The sequence below is a fragment of the Apis mellifera genome, linkage group LG11, assembly GCF_003254395.2.
Source record: "Apis mellifera strain DH4 linkage group LG11, Amel_HAv3.1, whole genome shotgun sequence".
In the NCBI taxonomy this organism is placed as follows: Eukaryota; Metazoa; Arthropoda; class Insecta; order Hymenoptera; family Apidae; genus Apis; species Apis mellifera.
The window spans coordinates 9,870,768-9,892,479 of NC_037648.1; the positions used below are offsets into that span (position 1 = coordinate 9,870,768).

The 21,712-nt window shown below is 35.1% G+C and overlaps 1 protein-coding gene across 2 annotated transcripts; it reads right to left on the reverse strand.

Annotated features, from left to right (window-relative positions):
- Positions 1–1,600: 1,600 nt before the first annotated feature.
- Positions 1,601–20,318, reverse strand: LOC724322 (serum response factor homolog). Of its 2 annotated transcripts, XM_016915085.2 has the most exons (5): positions 19,640–20,318; positions 16,880–17,131; positions 6,811–6,916; positions 4,973–5,077; positions 1,601–4,699 (listed from the first exon to the last, which is right to left on the reverse strand). In XM_016915085.2, exons 1-5 carry the CDS (start codon positions 20,111–20,113, stop codon positions 4,491–4,493), a joined length of 1,146 nt encoding a protein of 381 aa, XP_016770574.1. In that variant the 5' UTR covers positions 20,114–20,318; the 3' UTR covers positions 1,601–4,490. The 2 variants fall into 2 exon arrangements, with proteins under 2 accessions (XP_016770574.1, XP_016770575.1); XM_016915086.2 differs by lacking the exon at positions 4,973–5,077.
- Between the last annotated feature and the right edge of the window lie 1,394 nt (positions 20,319–21,712).

Genomic DNA, 21,712 nt, shown 5'->3' on the forward strand with positions numbered 1-21,712 from the left:
TTAAATAAATCAATATGTATCTTTTATATTTATGTCTTCAAAGAATCTCTTTAATTTTCGATATTTTAGCATAAATATTTCTTATTATAGAAGAAAATTGTTTATGAGAATTATTGATGCAATTATTGCACGTGGAAGCATGAAGGTTGTAATTTCTATCATTTCCATTTTGAAATGATATATGAATCACTTTTAAATGTAAAAAGAAATATGAACAAAGTTGAAAAAGAATGTTTGGTTGATTGTCACAAAATGACAGAATCAATCTTTCATCGATTAAACTGTATCTATTATTTTATTACTATATATATCATCTAATAAATTTTGACATGATATTTATTTATAATAAAATCAAACTTTTTTTAAATGATCAGAAAATTTTGTATTTTTTTTTCTGATCAATGATTTTTTATTTATAATTATATATTATATATATTTCTTTATTAACAAATTTATAATATATAATAAATAAATAAATTTTTTGACCAAGAAAGGTATAAAATAAAACGAAATCAAACTTACACTATTTTTAAAATTATTTTTAATGACCGATAAGAAAAGAAATGTCTGACTATTTATTTGTTACACAATTCGTTTGACTAGGTCAATTTTAAAAAATTTAGAAAAATACAAGAGAAAATATATAATATTTGCAAAAAATTTATTTTAAATGCATGATATAAATTAACGATATTTATTTCTGAATAAAATATGTATGGATTTTGACATAAGAATTTTTCACATCATTCCTCGGATCGTACTATCGTCCATATTGTTAAGTTTCTTACATACAATAGTCCATACAATATGTTCATTGCTCAAAACAATTTTTAAAGTAAATTCAAACAATTAAAAAAATATAAAAATATTTTATTTGTAACATAACATTATTTTCAATTAGAAATAAACTTTCTTAAACTTTTAAATCATTTAAATTTGTATCATTTTATTATTCAATATAATATTTAATGTTTATTTCAAATTTCAATATATCTGTTTTGAGCAATGTTACGATATAGAAATTAAATGCTTGTTTCGTATTGCATATTTCACTGACTAGGTACAATTTTTTGACTAGCACTATAGGAACCAGCGCTAATAAAAAAAAAAAAGTTAAAGAAACTGATAAATATATATTAATATATTAACTTCGAAAAATTCATTTTGACGAGTAGATAGATATTTATAAGTCTAATACTAAGGTTCCTTGAATTTTTGTCTACATTCTTGAATTACATAGGAAGGCACTATCAAATAGTGTACGTAAGAAACTCGGATATATTTTAAAAAACTGCATTTCGTTTAATCTAATTTTCAAATATTCTTCAAGAAACAGGTACTTTATTTTTTATTTTATTTTTATCCAAAAAAAAATATATATATATATATATAAGTAAAATTTATCAACGCACAAAATAAATCTTTGAAAAAAAAAAAAGAAAAATATACAAACTATTGCGTACAATTGTTTAATAAAAGAGAAGAAAAAATATTCCTATGGCAATGTTGATGATGTTTCTCACGTTTCTCACGATAGTACTGTCCGCGTTAAAAAATCGTATTCGTAGGTATATTGTAAAAAAATACAAATTCTTCCCGATTTATCTATCACAAGCTGATAATTTATTTCCATATCGTGTAAAATAGAGATTGTGATTAAAAATACTGTTAAATCAACTTGGCTGACAAATAATGCGTGCTTATTACTATTTTTACGGTTAATTATTAATCATCATAATCGTATAAACAAACAATTACGATTGCCAACATTATCACTGACCAATTGAACAATTTGGTTAATTATATCCGATTATATCGATTTCGAAATATGTGGGTACCTATTATTATTATTATTATTATTACCTATGTCATTATACGTATAACTAATTTACAAAGAATTCAAGAAATTTCCATGCAATTTGCATTATCATCACGAATACATCGTACGTACATGTATTCTCCTTATATTGCCCGAAATAAAAGCTAAATAAATAAAAAAAAAAAAACGGTTTTCGGTCAAATTTAACGTGCAATCGGAATAAACCAATTAGTTAATCGCACTTCCGTGTTAAAAAATATATTCTAATAGTTTCTCTCCCCTATAGAGTCCAAAAAAACGATAACGCCAGCTTATAGATTATATTTTAAAAGCACCCTGTACGATTGAGAAGTCATCGTCGTCCCACGAATCATCATCTTCGATAACTTTTACCTATTCTTTCATACTTTAAAAACAATTATCGAACAATTTGAACTTTCATTTTTTTTTTAGGATTGAACAAATTGTTGCAATCGAATGGTACCACATCGAACAATTAATTCCATAAACGTTTCATTCCATAACGATCCATCATTCTACGAATAATTTCGTTTTAGAATTCCAGTCTCTGAATAAAGTAACGATATGCTTATTTCTATAATATACACCTAACGTATTTTCAAATCATTTTTCCAATTCTTTTCTTTAAAAAAATATTTATAAAGAATTTCTTCATACCAATTGTCTCTTTTGTTCAAAGTTGTTCTTGTAATCGTGAGATCGATTTTTGTCTCTGATCGAAACTGGAGTTCGAAACGACGTTCGAATTATTCAATACACTTCGAGGACATAGAAAATTCGGATCGTTTATAAAATATATCACCGCAAAAATTTTTCGATCTTTCATCGTTGCTTTAATTTAATCTCATAATTACTATCGTTCAATTTTCACAACAATTGTGCGCCCAAATACGACTCATTCGCCAATCTCTAAACGACTCTACTCATTTTATGTTAACGTTGAAAAAATATCGTGATCCCTTTCACGAATCTCTTTAATTAATAATCAACGAAACATTGAATATCTCTGGAAAAGGGTGAATTCTACGAGGAAAGTACAAACAGTTGTTTCGTGGAACAATTATATATCGGACAGAACGTTCGACTAGTATTGCACCAGTATCGATTAAATGCCGGCCAAACGAAGCCCAGCATTAATGAAAAATATATATATATATATATATATATATATAATTCGCATTGATTATTATATATATATCATACCACAACCTATCTCGAATTAATTTTAATTTACATCGTAGGTATAAAATCGTACGTATGAATAAAAATCCACAAATCCTTCTCCACCTTTGCACTCGATTAATAGCAATATTCATTTATTTTTTCGATATACAATTGGTAACTTTTAAAAATTAAGAAGCTCGTAATAAAAAAATGATCAATTTTGTGATTGTAATCGTGAATACGATCACAATTATTATGATCTTATTCAGATACGATTATCCACGGATAATATTCGTGTAAATATTATAGAGAACATTGTATCCTTCTATTTCTCTGGAAGAAAATAAAGATGGATAAGATTTTTTAATTTTAATATCCTTTAACATCATCTCGAGATGATGGCGGCGAGCTTCTTCGCATCGAAACGTATATTGCCGTCGGTTATCGCGAGTGCAAAAGAGGATGTCGATAAAAGTTCGAGATTTTTCGATAAACTCGTACGATAATAAACGAATATTAGAGAATAAGAATATCGGTAATATCGGAGAAAATGTTCACTTCAAACCTTCATGCTCGCAAAAGCGTTGAAACGTTACGATGAATGTAAAGAAGATATAAAAGTTTCAATTTTATACAAGAGTCATTTTTGTTTATTGAAAATACAAAAAGTAGAAAAGGGAATTTTAAGATTCATTTTGTATCAATAAATTTCTAAACTGACAGCGAAATTTCTTTAACGTTTTATCGATATTTAATATAAATCAACGCTTTTAGATTTCTATTTCTTAAATATTTGCATTTTCACACACAAAGTTGAACGAAATTACCGCGATATTACCGTAAATAAAATTTTTATCTTCTTTAAAATGACAACAAATTGATTCATGTCTGATCAAAGATCAAATTATTTATTATCTCGCTAAAAAAAAAAAAAAGAATATTAACTCGTGTAATTATATCCACAGAATGCATAACAATCGCGTCCAATAGAAATTTTTCGCCAACATAATACAAATAACTTCTTCGAGAGAAATCAAATGACGCGCAATGATCCACGAAGAGATAAGCTACAGCTTTAATAAAAATTCCCGTTGGACACGGTTCACACGCCAGAAGAAAGAAAATTCTAACCGATATCAAATCATTGTGTATATAAACCCTCGCCTCAAGTTTTTTGCAACAAACGTTCGTATCAAAAGTTCGATGGGCTCGTTTGCCATCCTTTGTTGAGCATCGAATTTGGCAGCCATAATTCCAACACCGTATACCAATCGCACGAACATTCGTCGGGAACATCGCGTGAACGCTTCTCCCTCGATCTCTCGACGATTTTCGAGTTCTCTCGATACGATTCAACCTCGAAACGATTGGATCGGAAGAAAGATGGCCGGTCCAATCTCGGGTTCGGGTGAAGCGTTTCAGTTGCGAGCGACCGGGTATCGCGAGGAGGGTTTTTTCTTAATTTCGAGGCTCGATCCACGATATATCACTCACGATCTTTGCTCAGATCCGATGGCAGCTCGCAGTTGGACGCGGTAGCCGTTGCCGTGGTCGTCGGTGAACGAGGCGACGGAGATAGATTCATCCTGGAAGTGACCGGAAGCGACAATCCGGCGGCGCTCATCGCCACGTTCAACGGTATCGTGATGAACGGCTGTTGATTGCTCTGGGTCGTGTTAACCGGGGCAACCGTGCCTGCGAAACAATGCCAGAAAAAGCTCGGAGACAGGAAAAGACGACGGGGGGCCATGTCTTTTCGGGGAAACGTCTCGTCCGAGAGAGCGCAACCACCCTTGGCGAGAAACGGGTCGGCTTCTTTCCATCTGGATTTCGTTCGTTCTATCGTAAGGATGGCTTGGAGATGTGTGTTTTATTATTATTATTGTTGTTGTTGTTGTTATTTTTTTTGGAGGGGGAGAAAGAGAGAGAGAGAGAGTGCGATTCCAGGGGATGATCATGGTTTCTCACCTCCTTCTTGAGATATTTGCACCGGCTGGCCATTTTGACCGATACCGAGTAGAACCCCTGGACTCGGCGAGTAAATCACTGTCTGTGGCATCTGGTACATTATACCTACACAGAATCACGATTTGGTTTTTCTTGGGTTATGCATTATGATTTTTATATTTGTACTGTATTGAAAAGTGGTCACGAAAAGAATCATGACATTAATATTGAGATCGAGTATATATAAATAAAAGGAAATTGAAGTTAAATGGCGCGTCGGATTCATCGGACATGGCCGTCTGCTTTTTGGGTTTCTTTCACTACTTGAATCGATCCGTGGGTAAGAAAGAACTCGTCGCTAAAAATATACATTTACGCGATCGAAAGGCGGAATAAACCGAACATTTAATATGAAACAAAGACAAGAAATAATGGAGAAAAACCTAAAACCTAAAGATAAGTATCTTTTTTTACGAATCTCTCGAAATCGTTTACCTTTCCCAATTAACCAAACCAATTCTTCCGTTCGAAGGATGGAAACGAAAAAGAGATCGGTCCAGTGAAAAAAAAATTTCTTTCAAAGCTGCCAGAGAAGAAGAAGAAAAAAAGAAACAAAGAACTCTCAAGAGGAATCGAAACTCGATCATCGAGGGGGGTGAAAGATCGATCGCCGAGGCGAGGAGATATCAACGCGTGGCGGCGTTGGTTATCAAAATTCCGGGCGGGGAGGGGGAGGGGGATGCAGCAATGGGGGGAACAATGGGAAGGCGAAAAGAAAAAGAAGGGGGGAGGGGGGGGGGAGGGGAAAGAAAGAAAGAAAGAAAAAAAAAAAAACATACGTCATGCTGGCGATCGGTAAGTCGGATGGCATCCACTCCATATATTAGCATCGATATTTATGTGTACACCTGCATCGAAGCGCGGCTTTCGACCGGATCTTACTTCCCAGTTAGGCAGCGCGTCGTTGTCTTAGTTTGGTCATCGCGGCCCGTACAACTCCTTATGTACTCCCCTACACGGATAACCTCGTCATCGCTCGCACACTTTTCGCATTTTAAGTGTCCTCTTTCCTTTATCTTCTCCCTCTCTTTCCCTTCCCTCGATCCCCTCCCCGCCCTCCTCCCCCGCGCTCTCGCTCGCTCGCTCGCTCGCTCGTACGCGCATCATATATACCACACGTTTTACGCTCTCTGATACCATTCTCTCGTTCTCTTCAACCGTTTCTCTCCTCTCCTCCGCCCATACACACACGCTACTTCTCCTACTCGCTCTCTTTCTCTATCTATATATGTATTTATATATATATATATACGTCTATCCCCTTCTCTGTTATGCCGACCTACCTGACTGATTGGATTGCGCGTTTTACCTCTGCCTCGAAACTACCGCGTCTACGGTCTCTCTAACGATTTTCCACGCCACGGCTTTTACCGGTTGCTACTTAGTCCGCGCGATCGCGACTCCTTCGCTACGCCCACGGGGAAATTCGTTAATTGCTCGGCCACGTATATGCGCAGCTGCACGATTGTCTTTCGCATAGCGAACGGATACGGGAACGGAGAATCGTCGCGGACGGACAGGTGAAATTGTCCTAGCACGGAGGCGAGGACAAGTTTTGAAAGGGAGGAAATCGTGACGGCATTGGGAATCGTCGGCGAGTTATCGTATTACTTGGAAGCAACGCGATTTTTAAGGATTAATAAAACTTTTTATTTTGATCGATCACGGTAGTAATATCGTGTCTTCCGTGCAAATTTAAATTACCCTTTCTGAAAATCTATTTGACGAGGAGAGTTTGACGGGTATAAGGAGATGGTTATATATATTTTTTTTTTTTTAGTATGGGAATACAAACTTACCCGAGTGATTTTTCGAGAGATCCTTCGACACGGGAGAATCGCCATCACTGGTGTCTCCGTCGCTTTCATTCGCGCACACGTCCGACCTAGGTGAAGTGCCGTCTTCCTGGAACAGTGAAACGAAATTTCGCCGATATTAAAAGTGTATCCCGCTCGATCGAGGAGAAAATTATTTTTCTTCTGTTTACGCGTCATGTAAAATAATTGTTAATTGTATTTATCTATTTATAGCAACGTGTACAATAATATCATCCGCCAATTACCCATCGGACGCAATCACTACGTGCTACGTGGTAACTTTATCGAAAGAAAGGAAAAAAAAAAGAAATGACGGAAGCCTGTATGAATCATATTTTAATTCTGTTTTCGCATACATTAAATTTCTCAGGAACGTGTCGCCCTGCTACGAACCTCCCGCCTCTTTCGATCTACATTGATCGACATCAAAAAAAAAGAAAAAGAAAAGAAAAGAAACCTGCTCATCCTCCTCCTTATCTCTCGTTCGTAACAAATGCCAACTCATCGAACAAAATTTTACAACGTATCGTAACGAAAACGATACGTACAGCGTGTGTAACGTTACGATCTGTATCGTAAATTCCGGGCGCAATTCCCGATACCTAACGAGCGATGCGGCGACAAGGAGAAAACAGAGAAGGAGAGGATGGTATTGAAGCATCGCCGGTCACCGATTCGTGGCCTGTAAATCGTAGGATAACGCCTCGGTAATAATATCGGCGAGCCAATCAAACGTGCAACTAACCAATCAATCAACGGTTAGCCTACCAACCGGCCTAAGCAGCGAAACAACAAGCAACGAACCAACTTACCTACCTACCTACCTAGCAGGGAGAGATGCGCGAGCTTGTTCGCGCGCCTTATATGGCCATCCGCGCGGTCTGAACTCGTACCGCGCTTCCAACGGCAGATTCTCACAAATTTACGCAGGACTTACGGTTTCCCCGGGTGACTTTCTCTCCCCTGGCCTACCGCCACCACAAGCTTTTTTCTCATACGTCCTTCCATACGTCCCGCCCTCGGGATGCCTTAGGGATCGAACTTAGCCACGTTTCATATACGCATGCATGCATGCATCGGCGAATCGTATGCGCGCGTCCACGTACACGTGTCTCGACCGCCGGTCGAGAGAAAGCAAATCGAGCGTATACGTAAGAGAGGCCGTTTGTTGCGCCACAGAATTAGGAAGCGCTCGTCTTTTCGAGCATGGTGGTGGGAAAACGCGATTCGGATTTGGCCGGCCATTCGTACGGGAATTTGTTTTCGCGCGATACGTCTGTTTTCGTTGGATTGGATTTTCGTCGATTTTTTGATCAATGCGCAAGTGGATCGACTCCTGATAGAGCCGGACAAATGGATACTCTATTGTAACGAGAGGAATCGAAGTAGAATTTACTGGATGGTATATCTTTTGTAAAAAAATATATATATGTTTATAATAGTAGTGTATTTCTTTTGAGCGTATTAAACAATTTGAACTTGGTCAGATAATAGCGATGTTTAAATTCAAAGATACATAAAATTCCAAAAATAGTTGGAGATTGTCAATTAAATTACTTTCGAATCTGGTAACTGATCGGGGAATTCGATCACGTCCGATGTTTTATAAAAGAAAACCGAACACGAAAGAAATAGAGGTTTCCGAGAAACGTGCGATCGAAAAAATGAAAACGTCCTTTAGCCTCGGAAGAATAAAGAGCAAGGAAAGGGATCTCCGGCGCGCTGTAAGGGTTCAACATTCCAAAAATAGTTGAAACCAAGTCAATTAATTAGACTGCTCTACTTTCCAACCAGTCATTCACCAAACACTTCAATTATATATCCGTGTGCTGAAAGGTATATCCTTCACCAATTGCAATTAACGAAATGCGACTCCAAAACGCGCGATGATATTTAAAATAACGAAAAATATTCTGGCAAAAAAAAAAAAATCTGAAATCTCTTCACAATTTTAGATTCGACGAAAATTCCAAAATTAGCCTAAATCCAATCATCGAATGCTTCAACCGCTATCACGCCAACGCAAGTTATCCTTTTAATTAACTCCAAATATATATACACACCCACGCAAAAGTCGAAACTAGAACTTCGAAAGATCGGTTCGATAAACTATACCTTTCACCCATGGCAACACGGAAATTATTTGCTCAGCTTCATGGTGGTGGTATTTACATTACGTATCTTTGATCGACTCGCAAGCTCTCTCGAATCCGAAGGCCGGCCACCACGCCGGTTTCCACGAAGGATTTCCGAAAGCCGTACGGAGGAGAGGGCTGGTCTCGCGACCCCTTGTCCGCGTGCAGCGAGCCGGCGATCACTTCCGAGTCGTATTTGTACCCCCCATTACCACGGGTGTGTATAGAAGGCGCGACAAAAACCGGCATTCCTGATTCTTAAGTTGGACTCTATATAAGTATCTGCCATCGCGAACATTGCCTGTATATGGCGACAACCAGCCTTTGACAAAGGTGACCGTATATGGTATTCTGCTTCCACCTTCCATACCTTCTCTCTTTCTCTTTCTTTTTCTCCCTCTTTCTCCCTCTCTCTCTCTTCCCCCGCCTTCTTTCTCTCTTCCCTTCCCTACGATTTCCCCTCCCTACCCTGTTTACCGCCCTTCTCTCTTTCCCTGAGCCCTGCCAGCCACCCAGTCACCGTTCCTCCTTGCCGTTTTCCTCCGAGCGGCCGCGATTCCACCAGGGTGCCCTCTCAGCGAAATGCATCATAATCGTTAAGTCGTTAGATCGTAAATCGTTGCCTTAATCGCTTAACCCCCGCCGTACCATGATACCACCGTGAAGGGAGAGTTTCAATCGCTTCTCTTCTCGTTATTTTTATTATATATATATATATATATATGGTGGATTTGAAATTTTCGTCGCGGCTCCTTATTCGTGGACGAGGTGGGTATCATCTTAGGGATACTTATCTTAAGTTAAGGGGTTTTCTTCTCGATTTCTTTTTTTATTATTGTTAATTTATTTCTGTTCTTCGTTCTTTTAAGCTTGGAGAAATGTAGTTTTTTTTTTTTTTTAACTCTTTCAGATTTATTCTACAGGGATTCGAGGATGTTTATTTTAACTCTTTTTTCGCGTGTAAACATTCGAAGAAGAGATGAAGATGAAATTGCAAGGGAGTTAAATTTCACGGAATAAGAATCAGAAGTTTGATTTGATTTATGTCTGAAAGAATTAAAACGATGGAAATGTAGAAAAGTTGAAGACAAGTGTTGCTTTTGAAAGAAGAAAAAGAATCTTTTAAATTTGTAGATGAATCCCGCGAATATCGAGATGCAAACCTACCTTGTAAGTTATGCTGAAAGGATGAATGGCAAAATGGAATGCTGTTGATCGGAGTCTTATTTTCAAGCAGATCGGAATAATTTTTTTTTTTTTCTTTTTACAATAATGATCGCAGCGTTTAATGGAATTATTATTTAATCTCGTATAATCGAACGCAGCTCGTGGTTTTTTTTTTTTCTTTTTAATCCTTAACATAATTATTCTTTTTTTTTTTCTTTTTCTTTTTCTTTGATTATTTATCGCATTAACGAACAACCATTGCACCAAGTTTTTGTGAACATTTTTATCAATTACAGTAATTCATCAGTTAATTTCTTTAGAGAGAGAAAAAAAAATCATCTTAATTAAAAAATAACAATTTTCTTTATCTATTTTCGAACAATACTACCGCCGTTTCCACGTTATTATTTATACAAACAAACAATGAAGAATCTTTCTTTTTTTTTTCAATCACATTGGACAACAATTAAATCTAGCTAATTTTATACTACCTTATAATCGCGAGAGGCGTACGCTCACGCACGGACGAAAAGTAAAAAAAAAGAAAATCATGTTACCAATAATGTCAACAAACAAAAAATTCAACGTATGTCATATAATCGAGCAGAAGAAGAAACGAATTTTCAAAATTTTTTCCTCCTCTTTTCGATATAACAATATAATCATGAGACCGCAATAAAGAGAGACCGAGTTAAAAGTTCTTCGATCGTACCGTTTTAATACCTTCCTCGATGGAGGCCAGTTTCTTTCTAATCATCTCGACGCAACTAGTTTAACGTTTCATGCGAAACTATTACCCAATCGCACAAATTCCTTTCTTTTTCGTTTTATTACATTTCTTCATCATCGTCGTTATCAACACAATGATATAGATATATATATATATATACTACACACTGGATATAATAATAATAATAATAATAATAATAATAATAATAAAAGGTATTCGAATTTGATCGATCGAAGAGAGAGAAAAAAAAAGAAATCTGTTATTTCTGCCAAAAAACAGGTGGTTCTTTTTTTTTTTTTTTTTTTTTTTTTTTTTCTTTCCTTTTATTACATACCTACCTGTCTTTCGCGAACAACTTTCGGCAACCCCCGTGCCCGATTATTGTTGGCGTTATTCGCGTGTTATTCGTGCGTATCATGCGTGTAACATCGGCTGTTAAATGTATCGTTCGACGAAACATTTTGTCATCTTGGGACCGTAATTATTATTAATCGAAACAATATAATACGTACGTGTAATATAAATATTATCACAGTATTTTACAGTATACTATTTACACATATGTGATACATAAAAACTAAAAAAAAAGGCACGCCAGCCCGTACATTCGTGTGTAATTACCGTGTGTAATTCAGGATCGTAATATCATAAATCGTAAAATTAATTATATTATATATTATTTTGTACTTTGTGCGTCGACGAGAGAGACCACGGATAAAAATTATACATTCTTTTTCTTTCTTTTTTTTTTTCTTTTTCTTTTTTTTCTTCCATATTTTTTTTTTTTTTATCAATTTTTCTCTTTTCTCCCCCCTTCAATCTCCCTTAATTAATACTCTCGCGTGATTTTTCGCGTGTATTTCGTCTCCTTTTTTCATATTCTTTCATCCACGTATAACATCATTTCCATTTATTTTTCTATCTATTCTTTATATACATATATACTTATATATAAATTCATATATATATATAAATATATATTTATATGTACCTATTATTTTCTTTTCGTCAAATAATTTCAAGCGACATCAAAAAAAAAAAAAAAAAAAATCCAGAAAAAAAAGAAGAGAAAACAACACACAACACATACACACGTAAGCATGCACAATGTGTGAAAATGGACGAAGAGTCGAGGTTTTTCTCTCTACTTGATGAAGAAACGAGAAAGGGGACGGGGGAGGGCAGGTGGGATTCGCCTGGGAATTTAAATTAAAAAGGTATTTTAAATACTAGCTACTTAATCTACGAAAGAGAGGAAAAAAAAAAAACAAACAAACAAACAAATACTACACATGCCACTTTCAGTACAAACACATTACGGAACAATGTACGATGCACACAACAGTATCTATATATGTATATATATATATATATATATATATACACGTATACAATGTATATATATATGCATATATATATATATATTCAATGCGCAATAATGCCAAGCGTGCACCGCCGGGTCTACTGGCTCGGACTCGCACCCACGTACTACGATTTCTCGCGTTTCTTTCTTTCCTCGGCCTTTCTATCTTTTTTTTTTTTCTCTTTTTCATTCGTTTTCTTTTTCTTTTCTTCACCGGGAAAAGGCGAAACGCCTCGACCTGAACGACACGAGTATTTTAAAAAAAAGAAAAAAAAAATTGATGCCTCTCCTCGATAAGGATGTTTGAAAAAGTTGGGAAAAGAGAAGAGAAAAAAAAGGGAATGCGTGTATGCGAATTTGATATTTCCTTGATTCCGGCCTCGCCAATCCCACGAACTAACTTTTACGTTAGGTATTGTTGCGTTGCGTACATTTAAAGAAGTGTACACGAGCGATTTGGAACTGAAGGAAACCAGGTGAAACGTTTAATTGGATCGCTTTCTCGAGTTGATCGTTTTTTCTTTTCTGAAAATTGATGAGAGAGGGGGGGGGTGAAAGGGAAGAAGGTTCGGGGGCTCGTAAAGAGCCACCCTCCAGTTTGTTTTCAATCGTGAGATCTACGCAACTTCGTAATTTTATTATAGGTATATGGACAGAAAAATTAAGAGAAAATTGTCATTAAATAATTAGATTAGATTTCTTTTCTGAAAATCTGAATTGCTGCTTGCTATACGAATCTTTTCGTATATAATAAAAAATAATAACTCGTGATACTTTCGTTTCGATTTCTTCGATTTTCTGAAATTATTTCTTTAAGATTATTTTGAAGAAGAACTTCGATAGATACGAAAAAGATCGAAATTTATTTATTTATTTATTTTTTTATTTTTCGAACACGGTTTGCCATAGTTCCATTTGAATCTTGTTGTTGGCTCGGCGACGATAGATCGAACTTACAACGTATTTACACAGATCTTTAAATAAATTAAGAGAGATATCATCGTAATAAAACTAATATTATAAATATACGATTTAAGTAAAGAGAGAGAGAGAGAAAAAAAAAAACGGGACAGATACGAAGACAGAATATACATATATGTATAAAATACACGGCTCCTCGAGTAATTCATCACATTATTGTTATTATATCCTAAATGCACGATTAAAAAAAAAAAATCTGCCTCTCTTTTTCTCGTTCTTTTCTCGATAAACGATAAAAATTCCTGTAGATACGTGTCTTCTTGTGAGTTTCGTTCGTTTCGCGAAGATGTACGAGTACTTGAACGAGTACGTACCGTAGAAAAAGTCTTTGGACTTCGATTAACGTATAGATCTAGCCATTAAATTCTTCTAGTTTCTTCTCAATTTCCTAATATATTTTTTTTTTTTTTTTTTTTTTTTTAATTATCCTCGTTTTCTCATCACGAGCAATAAAATAAAATAAGAAATACGATTGAGGTTAAAAATTTTGACGACGTTTCTGGCATTTAAAACATCTTTTTCCAAGTTTCTTTTTTCTTTTTTTTTTTTTTTTCTTTTTTTATATATATATATAAAGTTTGCAATTATCAACATTGGAATAATTAACTTTTAATATAACTTATAAGACGATTAATTAAAATGATACCGTGAAAATAAATTAATTTCTTTAAAAGCATCTACGTTATTTATCTGAACCCATCGAGGAACAAATAATTGTCGTATAAGTTTATACGACAAAAATTATCCAAACATTATTTCTCGTTCAAATAATAAAAGTTAAATTCAATCAATCTAATAACTAATTAAAATTTCTTTCTAATAAATAATATTTAGATAAAAAATGAAGTTTCACTGGTAATTTTAAAAAAATGACGAAAAACAAAATTCGTGCTATACATATCTTAATCTGTTATTAATTACAAACTAAATTCTTATAAACAATATATAATATTATAAATTTTACGATTTTAATTGTTCAATTATCAAAAGCTAGGATGTTCGATCATTTTAACGATCGAACGATCGAAAAAAGAGAGAGAGAAAAATATATATATATATATATATATCCATCGATCATCTTCTCGTCAATGTTCACCAGGATAGAACATTGTGGACGTAAATCTCGTATACATTTATAGTACGCGTCGACTGGACTAGATTTATACGTTGGAAACGGAGCACCGTACGTTTTCTTGCGCTCCAATCGGTTTTCATTGAAAACATCATCACACGCCTCGGCTAACCACCACGAGCGTCGCTTGATCACGATCAATTCCCAAGATTGCATCGCCGTCGAATTTTTCTATCGTTACACACACAGAAGAGAGAAAAAAAAAAAAAAAAAAATTAAAAACCGCTCCCTGAGCCTATCCATAACATAAATTTATTAATATCGTGGGACAACGAAAGTAAAATAATTGAAATAATCGTTCTTAGCGTATTAAGTACCGAAAACCTGCTATGTTAAGTACCTGCTCGACCCTATCCCGAGGATGACAGGTGTCCGTAGAAATCCTTCTACTCGCGATACCAAGTCGAAAGAAGAGTTAATTGCTTGAAACTCTTCCCAACGAGCCAGCCGTGGCAAAACATCGTTCTGAATTGTCGTTAACAACTGTACTACTAGGATCTCTCCGAGTGTGCTTACGCGCGCGCGCGCGCGCGTTTACCATAAGTAGCCTCGATTTTACCTCGTCGACTGATTTGGTTAAATCTTTTTAGTGCACCTGGCACGCAATTATGCGAGCTATTTTCTCGCCGTTAGCATTCTCCGCACGGTCGTTTCATAAGCCTTCGACGTATCCGTGAAGTTGATTTGTCGGCGGGAACGATATCGATAAATTAATTCAGATACAGGCAGGGAATTATGCAAATGGCTTTATAATAAGCGACGTATCGAGTTTGTAAACGTATTGAAAATCGACGATTCCATTAGAATGACGCGATAATTTATTTGAATGAAGGAAAGATTTATGAAACGACCACCGATATATATAAATATGTTAAATTTTTTACAACAATTTCTCTCGGTTAGAAAAATAATTTTAATCGGTATTATTAAATTAAATATATTCTAAATATCGCGTGAAAAGTAAATTTTTCAATTATGCACGATCGAAACATTGTTACAAAAGGTTAGCAACGGTTTGCTTCTAATTTACAATCGTATCAAGCGTATTAAGAAATGTCCGGGATCGTATCGTACGCGATTCGTACGAGATTCTACTACCCTCCACGCACTACGTACGCACGTACAAAAAGAAAATATAACCGTACTTTCATTGACACCGGATGTGATGCGCGCCTCATCGAGAATTTCGATATTCATCATCCGGAAAAGAAAGTCGGATGTCGTCCGGAACTTCCTCTGATTCGTTATTCAGCTTGCACACGATTTTTTTTTTTTTCACGCCGACACGTTCCCGATAACGAGGCATCAAACTATCGTAATATCCTTCGTAATGATAATGCGCCTAATTCTTCGAAACTTGCCTTGGGAATGATCACCACCAAAGAGAGAGAGAGAGAAAAAGAATTTAACATCTAACTGAACGCGGCGGCATTCGCGCCATGGACGGAATTGCACCGACGCCAAGGCGTCTGTTCGAGGAGCCCTTCGACGGTTCGAGAAATAACCAAGAAGAAACAGAAGAGAAGTTTCGGAAACCTAGCACTCGATCTTACGAAGTTGAAACAAAGAAATGAAGTCGAAAGAAAAAAAAACCATAGCAGTGTACTCTTTCCATCATCCACGGTTCCTGCTCTCTTCCTAATGAAATCTTGCTAGAACAATCAAGTTCCCCTACGTGAAAGCCCCTGCGTGAAACTCTATCCTACGTAACCGTAAGATCAACACGCGGGAAAGAATAAAAGAATAATTCTTCTGCATTTAAAAACACGTACAACGAGTATCCTTATCAAAAATCTTCCTATTTCGAAGAAGTCACCCGCAAGAGCACGTATCGGCCGTGAGGAGTAAGGAGTTCGTAAGACGGGAGTCAAACTGTCGATCGTCGACAGTTGAACGAGGGTCCCGATAAGGATACGCGGATAATTGCAGTTACGTCGCCGTCACGAGGCCGGCGGCGATAGTTCTCCACCGACTCTTATCGAGCATCTCCTCCTCACCACCTATACCTCCACGTTACGAGCTTTCGCGTTCCGACGCTTTCCTTTGCCGTTTCTCTCTTTTTCATCTTCCTCTATTCCAATAATCCTCCAAGAGTGATCGATCATGAAAAACGATGAGAGAAGAATGTATACGGTGCGGACTTATGCAACGGATGAGTCGGACACGCGAGCACGGTCGGAGGACGAGCGAGCGCAGGTTCAAGGGGGATAGTACTACCGTTGAGGATGCGAGTGCGACATGTGAGGATGGTAGGCGGCGTGATGGGGTGGCAGAGGCGAGGGACAGGACTGCTGATAGGGGCCACCGGCCAGCATGGGCCCGGGACTGGAACAGGGTACCAGGTGCGAGCTCGGCGAGCCCGCGTGTGCATGCGCAATCAGGTGCGCGTGCTGCGCGTGCGAGGGTGGCGCGTGCTGCGAACCCGGCGGCGGCGGCGGCGGCGGGGGTGGCGGATGGCCAGGAGGACCTCCGGTCGGCCCGCCACCAGGATATCCGCCGTGCAGCGAGCCACCGTGCGGCGAGCCATACACCAGTTGCCTTACTTTCTGCTCGTCGTCGGCTATGTTGTAGGTCAATTCTGTCTCCTCGAACCCGGTCGCGGACATCCTCTGGTCGCCGGAGGAACCGGAGGCGGGCGGGTCCGGGCTGTTCAGGCAGGTTTGGATCAACGCTTTCCCGGCTTCGCTCGTTATCATCGGCTGCAGTTTCCGTGTCGCGAATGTGTACACGTGGCCGGTCTCGCTTGCCACGAGCAGCATCACTTGTGTACCTGTCAATGTCGACAGCTCGTACGCCTGCAATCAGAGATGACGATTAATTAGGGATGTCTCTCTGCGATTCTTCTCGACGAGTATCTCGATCGAGTGTATTTTGTTTGAGCTTTTTCTCTCCTTCGCTCTCATTTTCTCTCTCGCTTTTCGATCGAAAACGGATTTTAAAATATTGAATCGTGAACGGATAAGTTATATTGTGAGTTAGTTATCTTAAGACATCTACTTACGAAGTTTATATTCATTTATTAAATTCAAATCTTTTTATGAAGAGTATTTTATTACTTTTTCATTGAATGTATGAATAATTGACGTGTATCACTAGAATATACTTATTATATACTGATCGATATAAAATGCACTTATGCAAATCATAATCGTCTGTGCAATCATTAATACCACGAGTTTTCTATTAATTGAAAGCAAGAATATACGATGAAAAATCTAAATACATAAGTAATTGTTTATATTTAGAGATATTTCGTAATAGCGTAATTATCAAGGTTTATCGAATTCCTTTTTTCTTTCTTTTTTTTTTTTTTATAGCAAAAATTGAAATTCTTACGACGATATATACCTACATTGTGTATTTAAATTGAATCTAAATTGTAGAAATTCAATTTGCTTTTAACAAGAAACTTACTGCTCGAGGGAGAACAGCACTACGACACGAAGAATTGAATAAACATAGTGAAAAGTTATGAAATCGTTGTATTTAACTTAGATTAGAATATTGCCAGCTATATTTACAGTTGAAGAAAGTATTTTCTGTAAAAAATATTATGTAAAATAAAAATAAGTAATATTTATAATTTCCAATGAAATTCTGAATAATTCTTCTAATCATTTTTTTGTAATTTGTAATTAAAATCGTATCTTTTAAATTTATTCCATCTATAAATATCATAAGTGACAAAAAAATGAGATTAGAATTATATTTTTATTTTCATTTTCAATGTAGTTTTTATTATATCTAAATCGTAGTTAAAATTTAAAAAGCAGATTTTTATTACTAAATTTATATTCATATAATTCATTTTCCGATTATTATGTATCTTTAATTATTGATTGATGAGTATAAAAAAAATCGATCGATAATTATAAAAAATTTAATTATTATCTTTCTGACATATTATTATAGATGTACACGTACAGATGAAGAAAGAGCTTGCTATGCAAATATTTTTAAAATTGAAGAAGATTTTTTACTTCTTTATCTCAAAATTATATATTTTTACACCTTTGAAAGTAAAAAAATCAAAATTTTGTTGCCAGTATGTAATTCTTTTAATACTACTTGTAAATTTAAATTTTAACGTTTAAATTTATACCGTTGGTTACATAATACCATTGTTTATTTTGAATTTCGTTTAAATTTTAATTTCTCTCATGAAGTTATAAAACAGTTATGTCAGTTTCGTGTCAAAACATAGCTAATTATAGAGTCCCGTCTTTAGAAAAGGGGAACAATCTATCTTTGGTTTTCTATATTCGTATGAAAGATGCACAATTTGCCTTAGGTTCTTCTACGGATTTAGAAACACCGGCGTTTTGATCAAACAAACAAATGTAATGTAATTAAATTGACGTTAAAATTAAAAAAAAATCTATCGTGAAAAAAAATTTCAAGTTATTTTTGATATTATATTTATTAAATTACTCTTTCTTTCCTTTTTCTTTTTAAATAAAAAAAAAAAAAAAACATTATTTTATACTTATACTCAATATGAATGAAAATGAAAAAATTCTAATCATTAATAATGAAAACAAAATTAAAACATATTAAGATATATTAAGATATTTTTATAATGAAAGAACATTCATTACTGAAATATAAAATACAATGTTAATATTATCTATTATAAATAATTCATTATAATTATTCATAAAATTGATTCAGAAAACGAAATTTTAATACAAAAGAGGAACGAAAAATTATATAATTTTCTAACAAATATAAAGTTTTATCATATAATTACAACTTCTAAATATAATATCATACAACATCGAATGATAACTATATAAATATAAATAATATAAAATTAATTACAGTTGATTCGTAAAAGGAATCGTATAATGATTATTAAAATTTCTCACGAATTCGTTTTTGTAATATCAAAGATATAACTAGCGTGCGATTGTTTTGTTCAGTGTATTTTAATCCAAAATACATTATTGATATACAAATGCACGATAGCGAAAGCACAATTGTCACTCATAAATCGCGCGCTCGCAAAAGTCATCGGCATATGTTTGATTTGCGCAATCCACGCAACCACACATCGATAATACACGTTTCTCTTTGTTCTTATGTGTCACACGTGAAAGCTAACTTTTCATTTGCAGCTTGTTTTATGTATTTTCTTATCTCGTATGAATACACTTGAAACATCACATTAGCTATACAACAATTAATAATCACACTAGAAATAATTGATTTCAATGATAATTTAATTGATTGATTATCGACGAATCCAATACACTGTGTTTATATTAACAAAAAATAAGCTGACAAGTTAGCCGAATACGAACCTTCTTCATAATTCCAGTTTTCCTCTTGGAGAAGGTAGTGTACCTTCGTAGTTTATTATCGATGTACTCCATTTTAATTTTGACCCGTCCTTTGGTCTTTTTACCATTTGAGGGAGGTGACTTTTTCGGTTGACCCAAACTTGTAAATGATTCCTCAAGATTATCAGGAACACAATCAGTAGACATTGACATGCCTTGTTGTTGCGAAAGAGCTTGCCGTGCATTGCTGTCATCGTAACAAACGTCCGAAGTGGTCCTCTTGATACCCCTTTGTACAGATCCCACGCCGGCGTTCGGTGCGCCTGCAGCGGCTGCCGCGGCCATCATGGTGGCGCCACCGCGGCTTATTTGAGAAGTAAGTTGGGAGGTGGACGGTCGGCCGTACATTTCCGAGCCAGCGTCGCTGCCTATCATCCCCATGCTGTATCCAAGACTTGCGTACCGACTATCTCTTCCGCCGCTAGGGTTGTCCATTACGGACTCGCACACATTTATTCCCTTTCCCTCGGCCCTTCTCCGCCACGGAATCGCGAAAACTCGGCGCAATGTTTCCCACGTGATCAACCATCTAGAGGAACACGGGACAACAACGCGCACTGCACGAGCGCTCCCCGCGAACTGAATGCGCGCAGAGTATCGTAACTTGACCTACGTGCTAACACGGTGCCTCCGTATGTTTCTGCGCAGCTGTTACCCCCACCAACTTCCACGTACGCGGTAAAAAAGTAGTCCACTCAATCGAAATAGAGTTTCTCGGAAGAAGATCTTTAAAAATTTCTTCGTAGAAAAATAAAAATTATCCTGGGGATTTTGAATTCACCGATAAATATCTTTTGCGTGACTTGAATATTCCAAAATTTACGGCAAAAAGATTGCGCGGAGTGGTACAAGAATCAACGAGAGGGCGTCCCCGGCTGCCATATTTAGAAGTAGACGTTACCATATTAGGAAAAGTTTGCCAAATATGGTGAACAGAGGTGGTCCTTCCTTTTCAAATGATCACTCGGCGCGCCGGGACAAAACACCAATCCAACTGACAGTAGCGTTTCCTGCACGCCTCTCCCCTCCCCCACCTTTCTTTTACCGGTATGTCCTTCCTATTTCTATATGCTTACTGAACATACGGCTGATAAGCAATTCTGTGTCTTGATTCGCTATTTCTTATAAAGTATTTTGAAATTTTTGTACTACTTTCATCAACATTTGTTTACGTAGATCGATTTTTTATTTTTTGTTTATGATATGATCAAGAGTTAACAACAATGAAAACATTAATCCTTTTCGTAAGACATAAAATGTTTAACTATATCTTATATTGAAGTATTATTTAAATATTATAATTACTATTGTAATATTATTAATTTAGATTAATTTTGATAAATGTCTAATTAAAATTATTATATAAATTACAAATGTATAAATTATGTTTTAATATTTGTATTCAAAATTATGTATTTATTAAAAATTTTAATTAATTTTAGAATTATTATAAAATTGAATATTACTATGAGAAAGCATTCAAATTTAATTATATATATATATATTTTTTTATTTTACATAAAAATCATTTGTAATTGTAAACATTTACATCTATTATAAAAATTAATATATATATATATATATTATTATATATAAATATTATATATAAATTAATATATATATATATATATATATATATATATATTATTAATTTGTTGCATTCTTTCTAAACCAATATAATCCATAAAAGAATAATATGTGTATATATATAATTATATTTTTTTATTATAAATCATTAATATTTTATTTATAATATTATTATTAATATAAAATCATAAATATAAAAATCAATATTCAAAATAATATAATTTTGTTAAATTTATATATATATTTTAATTTTTAATATATAAGAAATTTTTTACAATTATATATATTATTTTGAAATAAAATATACAAAAATCACATATACAAAATAAAGATATTAGATTTTTATTAAAATACTATAATTTTATACTTATATTTTAATATATTATTACATTATACACAAGATAAAGTATATACAAATTAAAGATATAATATATAAATTAATAACTA